The sequence below is a fragment of the Gossypium hirsutum genome, chromosome A07 (genome assembly GCF_007990345.1).
Source record: "Gossypium hirsutum isolate 1008001.06 chromosome A07, Gossypium_hirsutum_v2.1, whole genome shotgun sequence".
Taxonomy (NCBI): domain Eukaryota; kingdom Viridiplantae; phylum Streptophyta; class Magnoliopsida; order Malvales; family Malvaceae; genus Gossypium; species Gossypium hirsutum.
This window is the reverse complement of record NC_053430.1, coordinates 7,634,236-7,651,423: the sequence shown is the minus strand read 5'-3', so window position 1 is coordinate 7,651,423 and position 17,188 is coordinate 7,634,236. Positions and strand designations below refer to the sequence as shown.

General features: G+C 30.0%; 3 protein-coding genes and 1 long non-coding RNA gene across 4 annotated transcripts; 3 read left to right on the top strand and 1 right to left on the bottom strand.

Annotated features, from left to right (window-relative positions):
* The first annotated feature begins 2,318 nt into the window (after window positions 1-2,318).
* Window positions 2,319-4,521, top strand: LOC107926630 (protein STRICTOSIDINE SYNTHASE-LIKE 12). The gene is made up of 3 exons (XM_016857522.2): window positions 2,319-2,600; window positions 2,743-3,012; window positions 3,595-4,521. The coding sequence occupies exons 1-3, from the start codon at window positions 2,323-2,325 to the stop codon at window positions 4,064-4,066; spliced, it is 1,020 nt and encodes a 339-aa protein (XP_016713011.1). The 5' UTR covers window positions 2,319-2,322; the 3' UTR covers window positions 4,067-4,521.
* A 148-nt stretch (window positions 4,522-4,669) lies between these two features.
* Window positions 4,670-6,261, bottom strand: LOC121232074 (uncharacterized). The gene is made up of 2 exons (XR_005930284.1): window positions 5,566-6,261; window positions 4,670-4,840 (listed from the first exon to the last, which is right to left on the bottom strand). It is a non-coding gene; the product is annotated as an uncharacterized lncRNA (long non-coding RNA).
* A 4,200-nt stretch (window positions 6,262-10,461) lies between these two features.
* On the top strand, window positions 10,462-11,817 carry LOC107926615 (protein STRICTOSIDINE SYNTHASE-LIKE 11). Its single transcript, XM_016857510.2, has 3 exons — window positions 10,462-10,748; window positions 10,828-11,097; window positions 11,174-11,817. Exons 1-3 carry the CDS (start codon window positions 10,516-10,518, stop codon window positions 11,646-11,648), a joined length of 978 nt encoding a protein of 325 aa, XP_016712999.2. The 5' UTR covers window positions 10,462-10,515; the 3' UTR covers window positions 11,649-11,817.
* Window positions 11,818-14,863: 3,046 nt separating this feature from the next.
* Window positions 14,864-15,526, top strand: LOC107926653 (E3 ubiquitin-protein ligase ATL59). The gene has a single exon (XM_016857548.1). It carries the CDS (start codon window positions 14,864-14,866, stop codon window positions 15,524-15,526), a length of 663 nt encoding a protein of 220 aa, XP_016713037.1.
* Window positions 15,527-17,188: the final 1,662 nt, after the last annotated feature.

The following is a 17,188-nucleotide window of genomic DNA, read 5'->3' as shown; positions in this document are numbered from 1 at the left end:
TTGCACTGACACGTCTTCTCAAAATTATTTTTTCAGATACTACTGTAGCAAAAGAGCGTCCACATGGGAGCTTCTTTCAGTACTTTTGCTGACAATGCATCCTGCTTGAAGCGTTTTTGACACTATTTGCACAGACACGTCTTTTCAAATTTATTTTTTCAGAGATTACTGTAGCAAAAGAGCGTCCACGTAGAAGCTTTTTTAGATTACAAATAATTTAATTAAGTTACCCTAAACCCCAAACCCTAATTTATTTGATTTTTTTTCTTAAATACCCTAAAACCCTAAACCTTAAAATCCTAATCTAATTTTTTTAAATTTATAATTAATTTACTCAAGTAACCCTAAACCCTAATTTATTTGATTTTTTCCTTAAAAACCATAAACACTAAACCATAATCTAATTTTTTAAAATTAGTAATTAATTTAATTAACAAACACTAAACCCTAATTTATTTAATTTTTTTCCTTAAAACCCTAAAATTTAAAAACCCAAAATTCTCAAAATCCTAACCCTAATTGCAGAAAACCCTAATAAAAACACGGGAAAAACGCTTCTTCAAGGAAGCGCTTTGCCTACGTGGACAGAAAGCGCGCCCTCAAGGAAGCGTTTTCTGTCCACGTAGGCAAAGCGCTTCCTTGAGGAAGCATTTTCCTGCTTTTTCCCCTGACAACGCGCTGACGTGGACGCGTTTTGTAAAAACTGGCCCATTCCGGTAAATAATTTCTGACCTAGCCCATTTCGGTAAATTTTTTAAAAAAAGGGGCTTTTATTGGTAATTTGCCCGTAATATTGTGAAAAAATGTAACTTGTAGCTCAAGTTATGTGCCAAGTAACATATTTTTTGATGAAAACACAACGTGCCTATGTATAAAACTCAATAATGATGTTTTTTTGTTGTTTTAAGACTTGTTGTATTCTAGCAGTAAAATTAAAGCCTTAAAGGACTATGAATCACGCTTTAAGTCTATTTCTTTCCTTTTAATTTTTTTTCTTGCACCTGAAGCTTCTTTCTTGTACTACAATTTTTTCTAACATATTGTATGTTAGTTTTAAACACACATTTATGTTCTAAATGTGTGGTTTGTATACACATATGTGTGTGATAGAATTTCTAATATTAATAATGTTGTTGATTGAGATGGTGCCACAAATTAACTCAACAACAACTTAGGATTGATGACAACACTATGATAATTAATTAGGGTTAAATTATGCTATTAGCCCCTATACTTAACAAAAGCTGTGGATTTAGTCTCTGTACTTTTATTTGGTCAATTTTAGTTCTTGTACTTTTCAAATTGGTAACTTTAGTCCTTTGTACTTTATTTATTTACTTAAACATAATTTTTCTTTTTCATTTTTAGAGGAGTTAAAAGTGCAATTTTACTATATATTAATTTATAATTTCTTTATTTATTTATAAGAGAACTAAATTGAAATTTTTTCATTTTGGGGGTTGAAATGCAATTTCACTATATATATTATTTTATAATTTTTCTATTTATAAGAGAACTGAATTGAAAGGATTTTAGTTTTGAGGGCCAAGACCACTGCGTGCCCCTTCAGATTAACCTATATAAAAAGAAAAAATCTCTTCGACTAATTTAAATTAAAAAAATTAATTAAAAATTCACACATCCATCTTAAAATCGGTTTTTTTAAAGTGGAGTAAGTTTGGATTGTTTTATTATTGGTTTATTATATTATTTGGTACCCGAGTTTGATTCTTTTAATGTAGCAATTATATAAAGATAAACAATATTAACTTTTAATGTTTAATTCAAGTTTTACGGTTGATTTATTGAAAGTTAATCATTAATATTATTAGGTTTCAGTTCTCATCATTTCATTAATAGAATAAATTTAGTGTTAATTTTGAATTTATTTAATTGTGTATTTAATTTGTTAAATATAGTTTGATGACTTAATTCTTTTTTTTTTATTTTTAAGGTTGAGTTGATTTAATGAAAATTCATAATCAACTAATAATATTAACACTTAAATTTCATCAACTATAAAATTTGAATTAAACATTAAAAGGTTAAAAATGCTAACTTTATGTACCAAAAAATATAACTATTATCAAACACAACTACTACGTTGAAGTAGGATATAAAAAGTATATATATATATATATATATTTTTGCGATGACTAATTTGACTCAGCGGGCCAGTCATTTCTTCCCCATCATTGCTACAAGCTAAACCCATTAAAACCATAATTAATTTGCTGGTAAAGGTAGAAAATAGCATTGCCAAAGCTATGTTACAATCCCATATAAATAGCTTAAGTTTATTAGCACCAAATGTTGAAATATATGTCAAATTACATTTGTTTGAAAATGGCAACAAACTTCATGTTCTTGAGAATCAAAACCAAAATCACTTTGGTAATCCTCTTTTGTTTTCTTTCACCTATTGTTTCAGCAATTTCCTTCACCAAGATTCGATTGCCGAAAAATGCGACCCGTCCCGAGGCACTTGCATTTGAGTTGACAGTCCCACGGTTCTTTACTGGTATAGCCGACGGTAGAATTCTGAAATATCTAGGCCCAACCATTGGCTTTGAAGAGTTTGGATTTGCCGCTCCTAACAGGTGAAAATTGCATTCTCTTAACTTATTTTACCTTAGTTTCTCTAGGATAAAAAAAAAATTCTGAATTAAATTGTGAGACTCAATAGATTAAAGTAGTTAATATATTGGTATTCCATATGGATAATGACATTAATTTATTTAGGCCAAAGTCGGTGTGCGACGGCACGGAAACTGCCAATCCAAATCCGGTTTGTGGAAGGCCATTAGGGATGGCATTGCACCACCGAACAAATCAGTTGTATGTTTGTGATGCTTTTTTCGGATTCAGAGTTTTGGGTCGTAGAGGAGGATTGGTAACTCAACTTTCCACTGCCGCAGATGGTGAACCTTACCGTTTTTGCAACGGTGTCGATGTCCATCAACCTACTGGAAATGTCTACTTCACTGATGCCAGCTCCATTTTTGATATAACGTAATCTTATCTTCCTCTTTCTCATTCTTCATTTTACTTCAAATATTTTTTGTCTAACACTCATTTTTTATAATGGATACATTGACATATTTGTAGTATTGAATTGGACCGATTGGATTGGGAACTAGTTGAGGTACAGTTTAGAGTGTAGCTTTGAACTAATTGGACCGAGAATTAGTATGGGCCAATAAAACCGATTAAAATAAATTTTTTTAATCAAACCGATCAAGCTAATTGAAGTATTGAATCGGTGACTTGAATGGTTTAACCACCGATCTGGTTTAAAAACTATTGGATGTACACCCTCAAAGACCTCCAAAGACTCAGATGACAAACTAAAACAAAACAGTCATGGGCGACAGAAAATTGCAATTCAATTTATTCATAAATGATAAAATGATAAAATGATAAAATTGCACTTTAACTCCAATATATATATATATATGGTTAATCCTATAAAAAATGATAAATAAAAAATTAACATATGATAAAATTATATTTTAAAATCTGAAGAATTTATAATTCGGCTCTTAAATTTTTTTTCTAAATTTGCCCATAACAACAGTTTGTCTAATCTTGCAGGCAACTCGACATAGCAGCAAGTGTTATGGATTCGACGGGGAGACTGTTGAAGTACAATGCCAGAACCAAGCAAGTGACCGTGTTGGTTAGGAATCTTTCATTTGCAGCCGGGGTGGCAGTCGATGAAGAAGAAAAATTTCTCATGGTTACTGAGTTCAACGCGAACCGGACTCGAAAGATTTCACTTCAGGGTGGTGGGGCCGTCATCGCAACCATACAGCCAACCCCGGATAACATTAAGAGGACGCGATTAAACAAGTTCTGGATAGCGGCCTCAAGGGTAGATCCACGAATGGATTCGGGTTTGTTGCCAACTGGAGTAAGGATCAATGGAAATGGCACTGTTTTAGAAACAGTTAATCTTGAGCGATGGTATGGAAATAAATCAGTGTCTGAAATTCAAGAGTTTGGTACTAAGCTTTATATAGTATCAAGATTAGAGGATTTCATTGGTGTCTTATTAAAGCATTAAAGTTTAAAAAACTTAGAAACTGAAGTTAATAATAAAAGGAAGTGGCTACCCCCTCATGTAATGCTATAGTAATAAGATCTGGTGTTCGGATTTTTCATATTCGACATTTACGCATATTGTAAACTATATCAGTAGTCAATTAAAAAATTATAATTTGATTATCAACTACTTCGAATTTGTTTGATCTCATCCAACCAATGAGAATTAAGAATTCCTCCATCTAAGCTTAAATGACATCAACTAGACCTATAAACTAATTTTGATGATTTGTTTTAACTTATCATTTAATTTTGAAGAAATATGGTTGAAATTACAAATAAAAGACGGTCTAAACGTTATGACCGAATTTCGAATGTTACATTAGCCAGTAAAAATGTCCAAATCTAAAATCACTTTTTCGTTAAATTTTCAAAACTTAGTGTGGTTGAAAAAAAAAAACATTGTTGAAACTCCAATTAATTAAGCCATCTATTATTAAGTTCAATTTATATATTGATCGTGCCATTTAAAAAAAAACTTAGTTGATTGCATTGAAAAATCCTTTGTTCAAAGCTTAGATTTACCGTTTGTGCAGTAAAAAATTCATGCATGCAAAAATCCTAGTTAAAAAATGTCTCATACCATAGTCCAAATTTAAATAAACCTTACAGTCTCAAATAAAAATAAGAATAATATCGAAATAATAAGAAAAGAAATTTTAATAAAAATTTATGTGCCAAAAATTCCATAAAGAAACTTCTGAATATCGAATCCAAGCCTAGTCCTGAGAATTGTCTGTAAAGAGTAAAGTAGGGGGTGAGCTTAAAAACCCAGTGTGAGTCAATACAAAATAAGCATTTAATCAATCAAACAATCATTCATCAATTTATAAAATTCAACCAATTTGGCAAGTCAGTACAACATACAAACATGGCATGCTCAATGTTTCAATGCAATAATCCTACTCATTCATCCGCTACACACCATGGGTTCCCTAGAACTCATCATCTGAACTCCAAAATAGTATAGGCTTAAGCCCGTTGTGGTTAAAACCACCAATAACAATATGCAAAAAAATTTGCTAGTAAAAATACAGACAAGCTACCAGTAAAAATGTGTTAAATCGCCCAATAATGAGTTCGCAAGGTAAGTTGTGAACCGATGTTCACAGGGTAGGTTGCGAGCTGGGTGTTAGCTAGTCATCCGTGTGCTGCTAGGGTTTCTAGTTGGAAGTTCGCCGCGAGGTGGGTTTGCAGGTGTCAAAGGAATTGATTTTTCTTGAGCTATTTTTATGATTTGAATAGAAAAGCATGCAAATAAGATATCTTTTTAATATGGATCATGTTGCAATTGTGTGGTGTGATTGGTTGAATGGTGTGTTTTGTGGTGTTTTAACGAAGAGTCACTTTGGTGGCTAATGTGACATTCGAAATTCGGGTCGGACCGTCCCGACTAAGTTTGGGGTGTCACAGTTGATGGTATTGATGGTCATGTTCAATATGTGGAGTACAAGGGCTTACCTGTCATCTACTACGAGTGTGGCTGCTATGGGCACACTAAGTAGAGTTATCTGGAACAAGGGAATGGGAAAAAAGTGGACTTGACAAAGCCAACGATGGTGCTGACTATTGATATTGTGATGATTACAATTGCGGGTGCTATGAAGGATCTGGTTTCTCTATACGGACCTTGGAAGCAAGCTCTAGCCCAAAGACGAAGACCAAATATTTTGGGGAAGACTACTATGAAAGGAAAACAAGATCAACTGTTAGTTGAGGGAGTGAGAAAATCACGCTTCCAAATCTTTGAAGATAATGGTGATGAGAATGAAGTTGGTTTTGATAAGGAAATTGAAGATACTCAAATGAAAAATAAGGCAATTTTAAAATGGAAAGAATCAAGGCGAGAGATTTTAAAGGGATCAAATTCTAAGGGGGTTGGTGAAGGATTCACGTGGAGGGAAAATTAATGGTGGGTCAATCACGAAGACTAATGGAAAAGAGCCACAATCTGCCCTTGAGAAAGACTAGTCCAAATTGGTGGGGGTAGGCGAAAGTAAGAGAATAGGCCTCGGATTCCACCTAGTTTCAATCCGATCATTATTAATGCTACTACCTTACCAAAATCGAGTCATACAGCTGTGATCATTGAGGACGACAACACCTTGAAGAAGAAGCAATAGAGTGACCCATGTGATTTTACTTTTACTCTTGATCCCAACTCCCTGATTTTACTTTAAATGTATTGTTATTACTGATTTATATTTTCCTAAATTAATTGCTATATAATAACTTTTACCTTCAAGGTGGTCTTAGTATCTGAAGTCAAATTTCTATAAAATAGTAACATTTATTGATTGATTTACTGTTGAACTTGAAATCAAAATCCAATTTATGTTGTTATTGTCGGTTACCCTTTTTCAATTTGTAATGTCTTACCTTACACGTGATAGGAGCATCTTTTCAATTTGTTACGACTTAACTTACAATGTGATTGGGGGCATGTCATGGTAAACCATATACCTCTATTCTATTATTAAAATTTTTCATTGAATTGGTGTCAGAAATTAATTAATATTAATTTAGTTAGAAAAATTATAAAAATAACTTTTTGTATTTAAAATAAATTATTATTTAAAGATTTTTTAATTTTTTTAATTTTAAAAATAAATAAATAAATAAATAAATATATGAGAATTTAAGCTCATACCAATTACATCAGAAAAACTTTAAAATTATCTTATCACTAATGCATTGTTTTGATTTATTTATACATTTTAATTTTATTATGCGCATTTTATTATCTCAATCAATTATATATTTATACTTACTATTTATAAAACTCTTTACTGAGTTGGTGTTACCCAGCAACTAGGTCACACCTCAGTAAGTGAGAGTACTTTAGTAATTTTATTTAAAAAAACCAATAAAAATATGCCCAATTAAGAGATTTAAAACCATGCTAATTGGATTAGCAAAACCTTCACGTTAAGACTCAACCAAAGTTTTATTTTTATATATTTATATATTTTAAATTTTTTATACTCAATTTATATATTAATATCATTCATTTTATTTGTTATTATTATTATTAATTAATTAATTAATTTCAAATCACACGTTTGATTATTTATTGTGTTAGTTGCTTACAATGTTAGTGGTTTCACATTGCTAACATATATACATTATAAACAAAAAATTAAATAGAGAATTGTTTATTAATCAGGCTTTATGTATACATGCATAAGGTCAAAAGATGGGAACTTGAGCTTAAATTAGGCTGTGCAAACAATTTTATATATAATTATTATTTTTAATTTTGAAATAATAATATTTTTTATTTTCACATAAAAAATTTTATTTGAATAATTATAATTTTTAAAAAAGACTTGTAATGTATAAACATATCTTTTCTGGAAAGTTATAATGTTGTGGAAAAATGTAACTTGTATCACAAGTTCTGTACCAAATGACATATTCTTTGATGAAAAACAATGTGCCTATATATAAAACTCACTAATGCTCTTTTCACTATTTTGTTTTCTATTGTTTTAAGACTTGTTGTATCCTAGAGGTAAAATTGAAGTCTTAAAGATAGTGAATCACGCTTCAAATCTATTTCTTTCCTTTTAATTTTCTTTCTTTCACCTTAAGCTTCTTCCTTGTACTACAATTTTTTCTAACATATTGTATGTTATTTTGAAACACATATTTGTGTTCTAAATGTGTAGTTTTCACACGCATATATATGATAGGATTTCTACTATTAATAATGTTGTTGATTGAGATGCTGTCACAAATTAACTCAATAACAACTTAAGATTGATGACAATACCATGATAAATAATTTGGGTTAAATTCTGCTATTAGTCCCTATACTTCGCAAAAGTTGTGGATTTAGACTTTGTACTTTTATTTGGTCAATTTTAGTCCTTGTACTTTTCAAAATATGAGATTTTAGTCCTAGTCCAAATAGTAAAAATTAAATACGTTTGGTTAAATTCAATTACTAGTCCGATATTAAGCGTATTATTGCAGATTTAGTCCATTTTCTCTAATTATTGGATTATTCTAAGTCTCTATGTTTTTCAAATTTTGAAAATTCAGTCTTAACATAAAGAGTAATCAGTAATCCATTAACTGGATTTAACATAAATGGAAATAATAAGCTAACAGGACATTACATATATGATAATATGTTTGGTGCATCAGAGTTTGGAAATAGTAGAACTTCACTTAATGAATTTAACCATTATTGTTCGGTGAAGATGTGGAATTTTAAAATTTGAAAAGTACAATGACTAAAAATGACCAAATAAAATAGGGGGACTAACAAAAAATTTTAACCTAAAATAATTGTCTTCATTTAGCAATCCTAATATGATATATTCACGTGTTTAAATTTCGTTTACTTACAATTTAATCTAATTTTTATTTTAATATCGTACATATTTCATACGTTATTTAAATACATATTTGTATTCTAAATTTGTGATTTCCGTAAGCATAGGCCTGTGATAGGATTTCTAGTATATATTAAGCTTTTAATTGAGTTAGCGTAATAAATCAACCAATCAATGAATAAAAAGAAAATGATGAATTAACTAAGCACTAACCCAGTTATATAATAATTAAAATATTAATATTTTATGGAGTAAATTATATTATTTTAAAAGTATTTTCTTTTATATAAAAAAATAAAAAAATACACATATTAGAAAAGTAATATGGTATTTAACATATCTACTTTATCAATTTAACTAAACTTTCGTTTAAAATCATTTATTAGCTTTTAGATGAATTAAATCGTGATAAAAACCTACCCATTATAGACATATGTTAATTATATAGATTTAATATATAATTTGGTACTTGAGGTTAACATTTTTTTTAGTGTGGTATTTTTTTTTGGTCTATTGTGATATCTGTATTTGACAAAAGTTATACATTTGGATACTTGAATTTTCATTAAATCAATTCTAAAACCTGGCTAATTATGAATTTTCATCAAATCAATTCTAAAATCTGAATTAAATCACATCCATCACATTGTATTTGGTAAATTAAAGGAAAAATAAAAAAAATCCATAATTAACACCAAATATAGTCTATTAACAAGATCATGAAAATTTCAAACTTAATAATATTAACAGTTAACTTTCATTGAATCAACCTTAAAATCTGAATTGAACACTAAAAAATTAATATCGCTTTTGGTTACCAAAATATAAACTTTTGTAAAATATAAATACTAAATTATTTGTCAAAAAAAATATTAAATTACACCAAAAATAATACAAGTACCCATTAGAAAAAAGTCACAACTTGTGCATCGAATAATAATTAAGCAAATTATATATAAATGTTTGATTGAAGACAAAAGTAGGAGCAAGACGAGTTTTATTCTTACGAGCAGATGATGTTACCGTAATACTTGACCTTAATAGAAATGTTTTTAATGGTCTAAAATTAAATTAAGGTTAAAGTGTAAATTTATCATACATTAACTTTTTTTAAAAAAAAGAATTTAATAGAATTTTCTATTTTTGAATAGCCAAATACAATTTCATCAAACTTAAAATTTCATAATTTATAAAAAGTACAAACAAAAACTTTTCCATTTTGAGATGGCTAGGGCCTTTGCCTACTCTCGACATCGCCTTTGATGAGCATGGTGTGATTATATGATGTAAACATGACACAACAAACACAAAAAAAACTGAATACAATATACAAAAATATCAAAATTTATATAACACAATACTTGTCATGTCTAATTATAACTAAAGAGTAATAAAAGATTGATTCGAATCTCAAATTTCCTAACTTGTATTTGTATGTTAGATTAAAAAGTAAGCTAGTCATTTTATTAAAATTTCATCAATTTTTACCGTTAAAAACTAGTCATTGTATGTCAGAATAAGATATACATGGCACACTCATGTTTAATTGTCTAGTTATTCCATTAATCACACTAGTTTTTAACCGTAGAAATGGATAAAATTTTTAAAAGAAAAACAGTTTGCCTTTTTATTTAACGTAAATGGACTAGTTTACTCATTTTTTGAGTAAAAAGAATAAAATACAATCTAACTCTTATAATAAGGTCTCCTACTGAACTTTTACCCAAGATGGCTTGTATATTAAACTTGGAGTTCAGATATTTTGAACAGAACACAAAGTGAAAAATATTTACACACATTCCATTAGCTAAGAAAATGGTTTTCCATATTTCAAGGGTTACCTTTTTCAAAACCCCAGAATTACAACCACAACTTCATAAAAAACGCCATATTATTGATGATCCTTGCTTGCTTTCACATTTTTCTCATCCACCCACTGCTCCATTTCATGTTAAAAACGTTACGTCTCACTTTGATTTGGCCTTTTATACCTTTGCCAATGCTTATAAATTACTAATAATTCAACACAATGAACGTATAAACTTTGGGTTTTGCTTTTATATCTAAGATGGCTTACATTAATTCCCTACTCATCATCTTCTTTGTTTTCTGTTTTCCTTCAATGGTTCTTTCCGAATCGTTCCGATCGATTCAATTGCCACCGAATGTCACGGGTCCCGAATCCATTGCCTTTGAGCTGGCAACTGGACGTTTTTACGTCGGTGTAACTGATGGTAGAATTTTGCAATATAACGGACCGACTGTTGGATTTGTGGAGTTTGGTTCTACCGGTCGAAATAGGTGATCCTTTTTACACCAAACTGAAGTTTGTGGATTTGTAGTATTTGAATTTTCACTCATTTTGAATTTTCTAATATAGGACTAAGACGATGTGCGATGGCATTACTGATCCGGATTTGGGTCCGATGTGTGGAAGACCATTCGGTTTAGGGTTCCATTACGCTACGAATCAGTTGTATGTTTGTGATGCATACCTTGGTCTCATGGTGTTAGGGTCCGGCAGAAGACTAGCAACCCCACTTTCGACCGGTGTAGAAGGCGTGCCTTACCGCTTTTGCAATGGTTTAGATGTCCACCAATTGTCCGGAAACGTTTTTTTCACCGATTCCACCACTAACTATGATCTAAGGTTCGTTGCTCTTTCACGTTTCGGAAACTTTTGTTTCGTTTATACACATCAGCATTGATTAATTTACATGTTGTAGAAATGCTTCGAAAGGATTGGAATCGAATGATTCGACAGGGAGGTTGTTAATGTATAACCCGACCAATAATCGAGTTACAGTGTTGCTAAAGAACCTTCCAGGACCAGCAGGGGTAGCAGTTAGCCAAGATGGATTATATGCTCTAGTCTCCAACTACAATGCTAACAATACTATAAGGTTTTGGCTCCGAGGACCCCGAGCCGACACTTACGAGATCATTAACTTCCAGGCAAGGCCAAATAACATCCAGAGAACCCTAGTAGGTGACTTTTGGGAGGCAGCTGCCATGGTAAAACAATCGACGCAAACATTGGTGCCCATAGGGCAGCGGATCAGTGGACTCGGCCTGGTTCTTCAAACAGTAAATTTCGAACGATGGTATGGCAATAAATTGATCAGTGAAGTGCAGGAGTTCCGCGATGCACTATACGTAGCATCGCCAGATGTGGATTTTATAGGCATCTATTCATTTTAAATGACGTGACATCTATTGGATTTGAGCTTCAAATCTTATCACTTATGATCTCGAAGTTAGATATAAAAGAAAATGTATGTTTTACCTTTATATTATGCTGCAAAATTAGACTGAGTTGGGAAAGTTGACATTCCTAATATGTAATAAAGTGTTGATTTGCTTTTCTTACAAGTAACAACTACAACTAGTGATCATGATATTTTATGAAGCCTAATTTTAAATTTAACCTTGAAATACCCAAATTTCTCATAAAAACTTTTAATATATTTAGTTAATAAGATCAATAAAAGCAGTGAAAATCTTAATCCAAGAAGTAAGATGGCAAAAAGGGAAATAACTTTAAAATCATGGAGACAAACAAGGGGAAGAAAAATAACTTATTGTTTATAAATGTTGGGTCTGAATATCATAAAAATTTAATTTCATTATTTTAATATATTATATCTTTATAATTTTTTAAAGATTAAATCAAAATTTTATTATTTTATAAATTATAAAAAGTCTAAATGAAAATTTTTCATTTCAAGGGGGCCAGGGCCCTTCCCCCCTTGGATCTACCACTGGAAGTAAGATTAGTTATTGTAATTTATGAGATTGAATATTATAGTGACAATATTTAAATCATTGGAATCCAAATGCAATAATAATAGTGAGGTGCGAATAAAAAATAATTATTAAAAATATTAATTTAAAAATGAGTTTATAAGCCGTTTGACTATTAGCTCAATTGACATTGACATTGTTGCCAGTGTAAGAAAACGTGAGTTTGAGCGTTATAATCTTCCTATTTAAATATTTGGAGGGGTTATGAGTAGTTATAGACATTATATAAAAAAAGTGGGTTTGTAATATAATATATGATTATCTCAAACATTTTTATTAAGAATTAAATTATATTTTTGTTAAATAATAATTTGGATATATAAAAATCATATGTATATTAAAAATTAAATTATGTAAAATAATTTTATATTAAATAAGAAATAAATTTATATTTATGATATATTAAAATTTATATATTTATTAAATTATTATATAAAATTAAATTTATTTTTATAACACTTTTAATGGATGCCTAACCAACAAACACCCTATCTTCTTGGAAACAAGACAAAATCCCTCTTAAGGTAGATGTAAGCCAATTATGTTTTTTTTATTCAATTATCAAAAGTTACATGATCGTCTAACTATTAGTAAATTATATTTTTAGTCACTCAACTATGAAAAGTTACAAAATAATCGTCTGACTATTTAATTTTAATTTTTTTTGTCACAAGCTAACTGATGTAAAAAAATAGAAATACTGAAAAATTCAATATAGTCGAATGATTAAAAAAGATAAAATTAAATAGTTGAATAACTATTTTATAATTTTTTATAATTGGATGACTAAAAAATAAATTACTAATTGTTGACATTTTTATAATTTTTATAACTGGCAACTAAAAAGAATCATAATTGAGCTAATATAATTTATCTAAAAAAAATTATAGTTGAAAAGATTATATCGAATGGAGGGTTTATTTATTTTGCTAATACTTTTTGTTTTAGGAATTTTCGCTGATACTTTTAGCTTCAATAGAAAGTGAGAGCAACAATATTGTGAGAAATAATAAAAAATAAAAAAATGCGCTTTTACTCAATTACCGTCCCCTATTGAGTATATTACCTTGTCGTTAGTTTGGGTTAAAATGGTAGTCTAATAATAGCCGTACACTTTGGCATCTTTGTATTAATGGGTTAAGTCTCGAGAGGGATTGTCTTGTTTGGATTCAACTCGAATTAGCCTAAATTTTTTTCTGTTGTTATTTTACTATCATTTTATTATTATATTGTTACTATTTTATTATTATTATTTGGATATTTTATAAATATTATTTTATTGTTAAATTTGTTATTGTTTTAGAGACATTTATTTGTTAAGTTACAATTATCTTAATGTTATTTAAGTATAAAATTTTTTTAATGTATTTTCAATTTGTTAAGAAACATTCATTTTAATATTTTTAGTGCATTTGATGTATTAATTTTTTTTAAAATTTATTTTTATATAAAAAAATTAATACAATCAAGTCAAGTCAGGCTAGGATTTAACAATTTTTATTTAGGTCGAGCTTGAGCAAAAATTTAAAATATTTTTTCATACTAAAACCAAATATAAAAAAAAAGACTTAGAATGTTAGAATGACTCAACCATCCATAATTAGTTCTATATACAAATATATATTTGGTGAATCTACTACATTGATTGCATTTTTTCATAAGGAAGGGGATACCAAAATCAATCAAACCCTTTACTTAAAACATCAAATCAGGCAGACAAATTACTTGGCATTGCCAAGCTTTTATGAGTGAAGTAAAAAAAAAATGAAAATGGAAAATACCCAAAGCAGGGCAGAATTTGAGATTTGGGAAAGGTTGAAAATAATTAAATTTAAAAATTAGATTTGGATAAAAAAATTGGACGAGTTCAAAATATAAGTCAGATTTAAACTTAAACGTTTAAAGATAAAGCCTAGCACGTCTAATTTTCTTAATTTTCTAATATACTATTTTATTTTTTTATATACTAGATAATTTATGACACAAAAATTAAATTTTTAGTAATATATAATAAAACATTAAACAAATGTAAAATTGATCATATATAAAATTTTAATAAATGAAAAAAATGATTAAATTAAAACAATTTAAATATTTTTTAAAGAAGATTAAAAAATAGAAAATGTGCTAGGCTAAAATGAACTTGAGTTAATCATTTATAAATATGAGTGGATTAATAGTTGTTATTTATGTTAAGACTAAAATTTTAAAATTCAAAAAATATAAGAACTTAGGATGATCTAATCAAAGAATATGGACTAAATTTATACATGACTAGCAATTTAATTTAACCAAACGGATTTAACTGCTAATGTTTGTGTTAGGACTAATTTTCAAAATTCGAAAAGTATAAGGACTAAAATTGATCAAATTAAAGTATAAGGATTAAATCTAAAACTTTCACAAAGTACAAGAACTAATAACGAAATTGAACCAAATGAAAAATATCCAGAAGAAAGCAGAGTGGATTGAACTTCTTTTAGGAATAGGATTCCCTAGTCCCTGTTTTACTTGGGAGTTGCGATATATATATATAGACAGGGACCGCTAAACGACTCTCCCATGAAACTACCGGAAAATCCTAAAAGAATAGAAAAAGAAATTAAACCTTAATGGAGAGGGATTCTGGGTCGTGGTATTCGAACTTTGCAACTTCGTATTATTTCGATTTAGAGATGACTGAACTCACTCAACATCAAATCCCACAAGACTACGAGGAATATGTCGATAGTGCAGGAAGTTGCGGCCGCTTTCGTTACTGCCATGCTTTTCTCGATCGCCATGACAACCCCGATTCCACTAAACTTTGCCAACTGTTGTGCAAAAGCTTGTTCGAGCAATGCTCGAAATTCACCCCATGGGAGCACGAAATCCACGAAGGATTCGTGGACTTGCGCGAATCCGAAATCTTCAAGTATCTCGAATCTATATGTATAGATGAACGCAACAAGAACATAAACAAGTTCTTGATCATTGTGCAATTTGGAGTGTTTACCAGTAGCAATAATGTTCTTGATTATGATGATTATGATTATTACGACATCGATGAGGAGGAACTGGGGTTCGTGCCGGCTAGTGAATCGAGCATCGAAGCATTGGAGAAAGTTTCGGATTTGAGTCTTGGGTTTCGTTGTGCGATTTGCCTTGAAGAAGAAAAGGAAGAAGTTAAACGGATGCCGTGTGGGCATGTGTTTCATACCCAATGTATTCAACAATGGCTCGCCAACAGTCATTTGTGTCCATTGTGTCGTCATGCCATGCCTTCTGTTTCCTAAATCTTTGAAATTCAATCCTTCCTTACACATTCATGCCTTTTGTTTTGTTTTTAGTTCAATTTTGAATTTTAATTTTTCCAATATTCAACGCAGAACTGAGTAGTTTGATTGTATCAATCTGCAACCCTGTAAATTTCATGCATGTATTTGTTAATTTTAAACGTAGTTTTACACCCAATTTAGTAAAGTAGCTCAATATTTTAAGTAAATTTATAACACATAGCTCAAATAAGAGAATATCCAACCTCGAATCCCATCTTAAATGATTTCAATTATATCTATCGGAATGTCAAGAAGAGGACATTTATGAAATCTATAGATGAGAGAGTATGATGATCTATGTTGACTAGTTGTAAGTCTCGTGTTAATGTTAATGGATTGAAGGCTATTGAATAAAAAACCTGGATTAATAAAGAGGACAAGTTGATTTATGTTAACTCAAAGCCCTCAATGCCATCTTCCTTAATTTTAATAATTAATTTTATAATCAAATTGGTGGTGAGACCTGTTAGACAATTATTAAAATAAAAAAATATATTAAAAAAAGTTCTAATTCAATCGATTTTTTATTTTTAGTTCAATCGATTTGTGAGTCAATTAATTTAATTTCCTTTTTCGAATCAATATACCAATTAGTTTTCAATCCAACCCGTACAACTAACTGACAATGTTAAAGTTGTGTTTCACTTATTGATGGTAGTAAGTTGTGTATGATAGGAGCAAGGGGGAGAGAGAGCTGCCTGAGGTGATGAGTTGTGGTGGCTAGTAGATAGTTGGTGAGAGCTAAGAGGGATCCCAAATTGGGTTAGAGAAGATGACACAGTGGTGGGTAAAAAATAGTAAAAATATAAAGTGTCAGCTGCTGTTAGGAATTAAAGTTTTGAGAGACTAAAATGAAAATTTAATGGTGATAAAAAATTACAAAGATTTTTTTCGATGATCAAAATGAAAATTGTCGTAACAATTTTTTGAAAAACGGGTATCGACTTGGATTTTGACAATGAAAATGAATAGAGGAGTCGCCACCGATCCTTTTTGACAAGGTGTGATCGGGTCACCTCGTAAAAGTGGTTGTTTTTAATAAATAGTTTGATTTATTTAAACAACAATTTTGGTCTACGCAAATCAAGAAAACAGGTTCGGGAGTCGGTTACGCATGAGGAAGGATTAGTACCCTCGATACGCCCAAAATTGGTACCTAGTTGATTAATTAGTGTCTTAGTGTTAAAGATTGAAAACTTGGAAGACTTTTGAAATACGATCCCTCTTTGTAAAGAAAATGCTTAAATATTAAAGACTTTCTCATCTCAAAATATGAAATGTCACATCCAGTGAGTTAGGACACAACATTTTGAATTTTCGAGAGCGAGCTTGCCTTTTATAAAATCTGTGTATTTTATTAAAAGGGTATTCGATTATTTAGAATAAACGAGAGAAATCGAAACCCAGTAAGTTAGGACACGTTTTCTCGAATTCTCAAACTCTGAATATTGCCTTCATTTCAAAACAAATTCTTATTTCTAGATGACAAAATGTCATACCCGGTAAGTTAGGGCACAACACTTCGCATCTTCGAGAATAAGCATTTTTCAAAACTCGTATAGCAATTTAAAAGAGTATTCCGCTATTTAGGTTAAATGAGGAAAATCGAAACCCAATAAG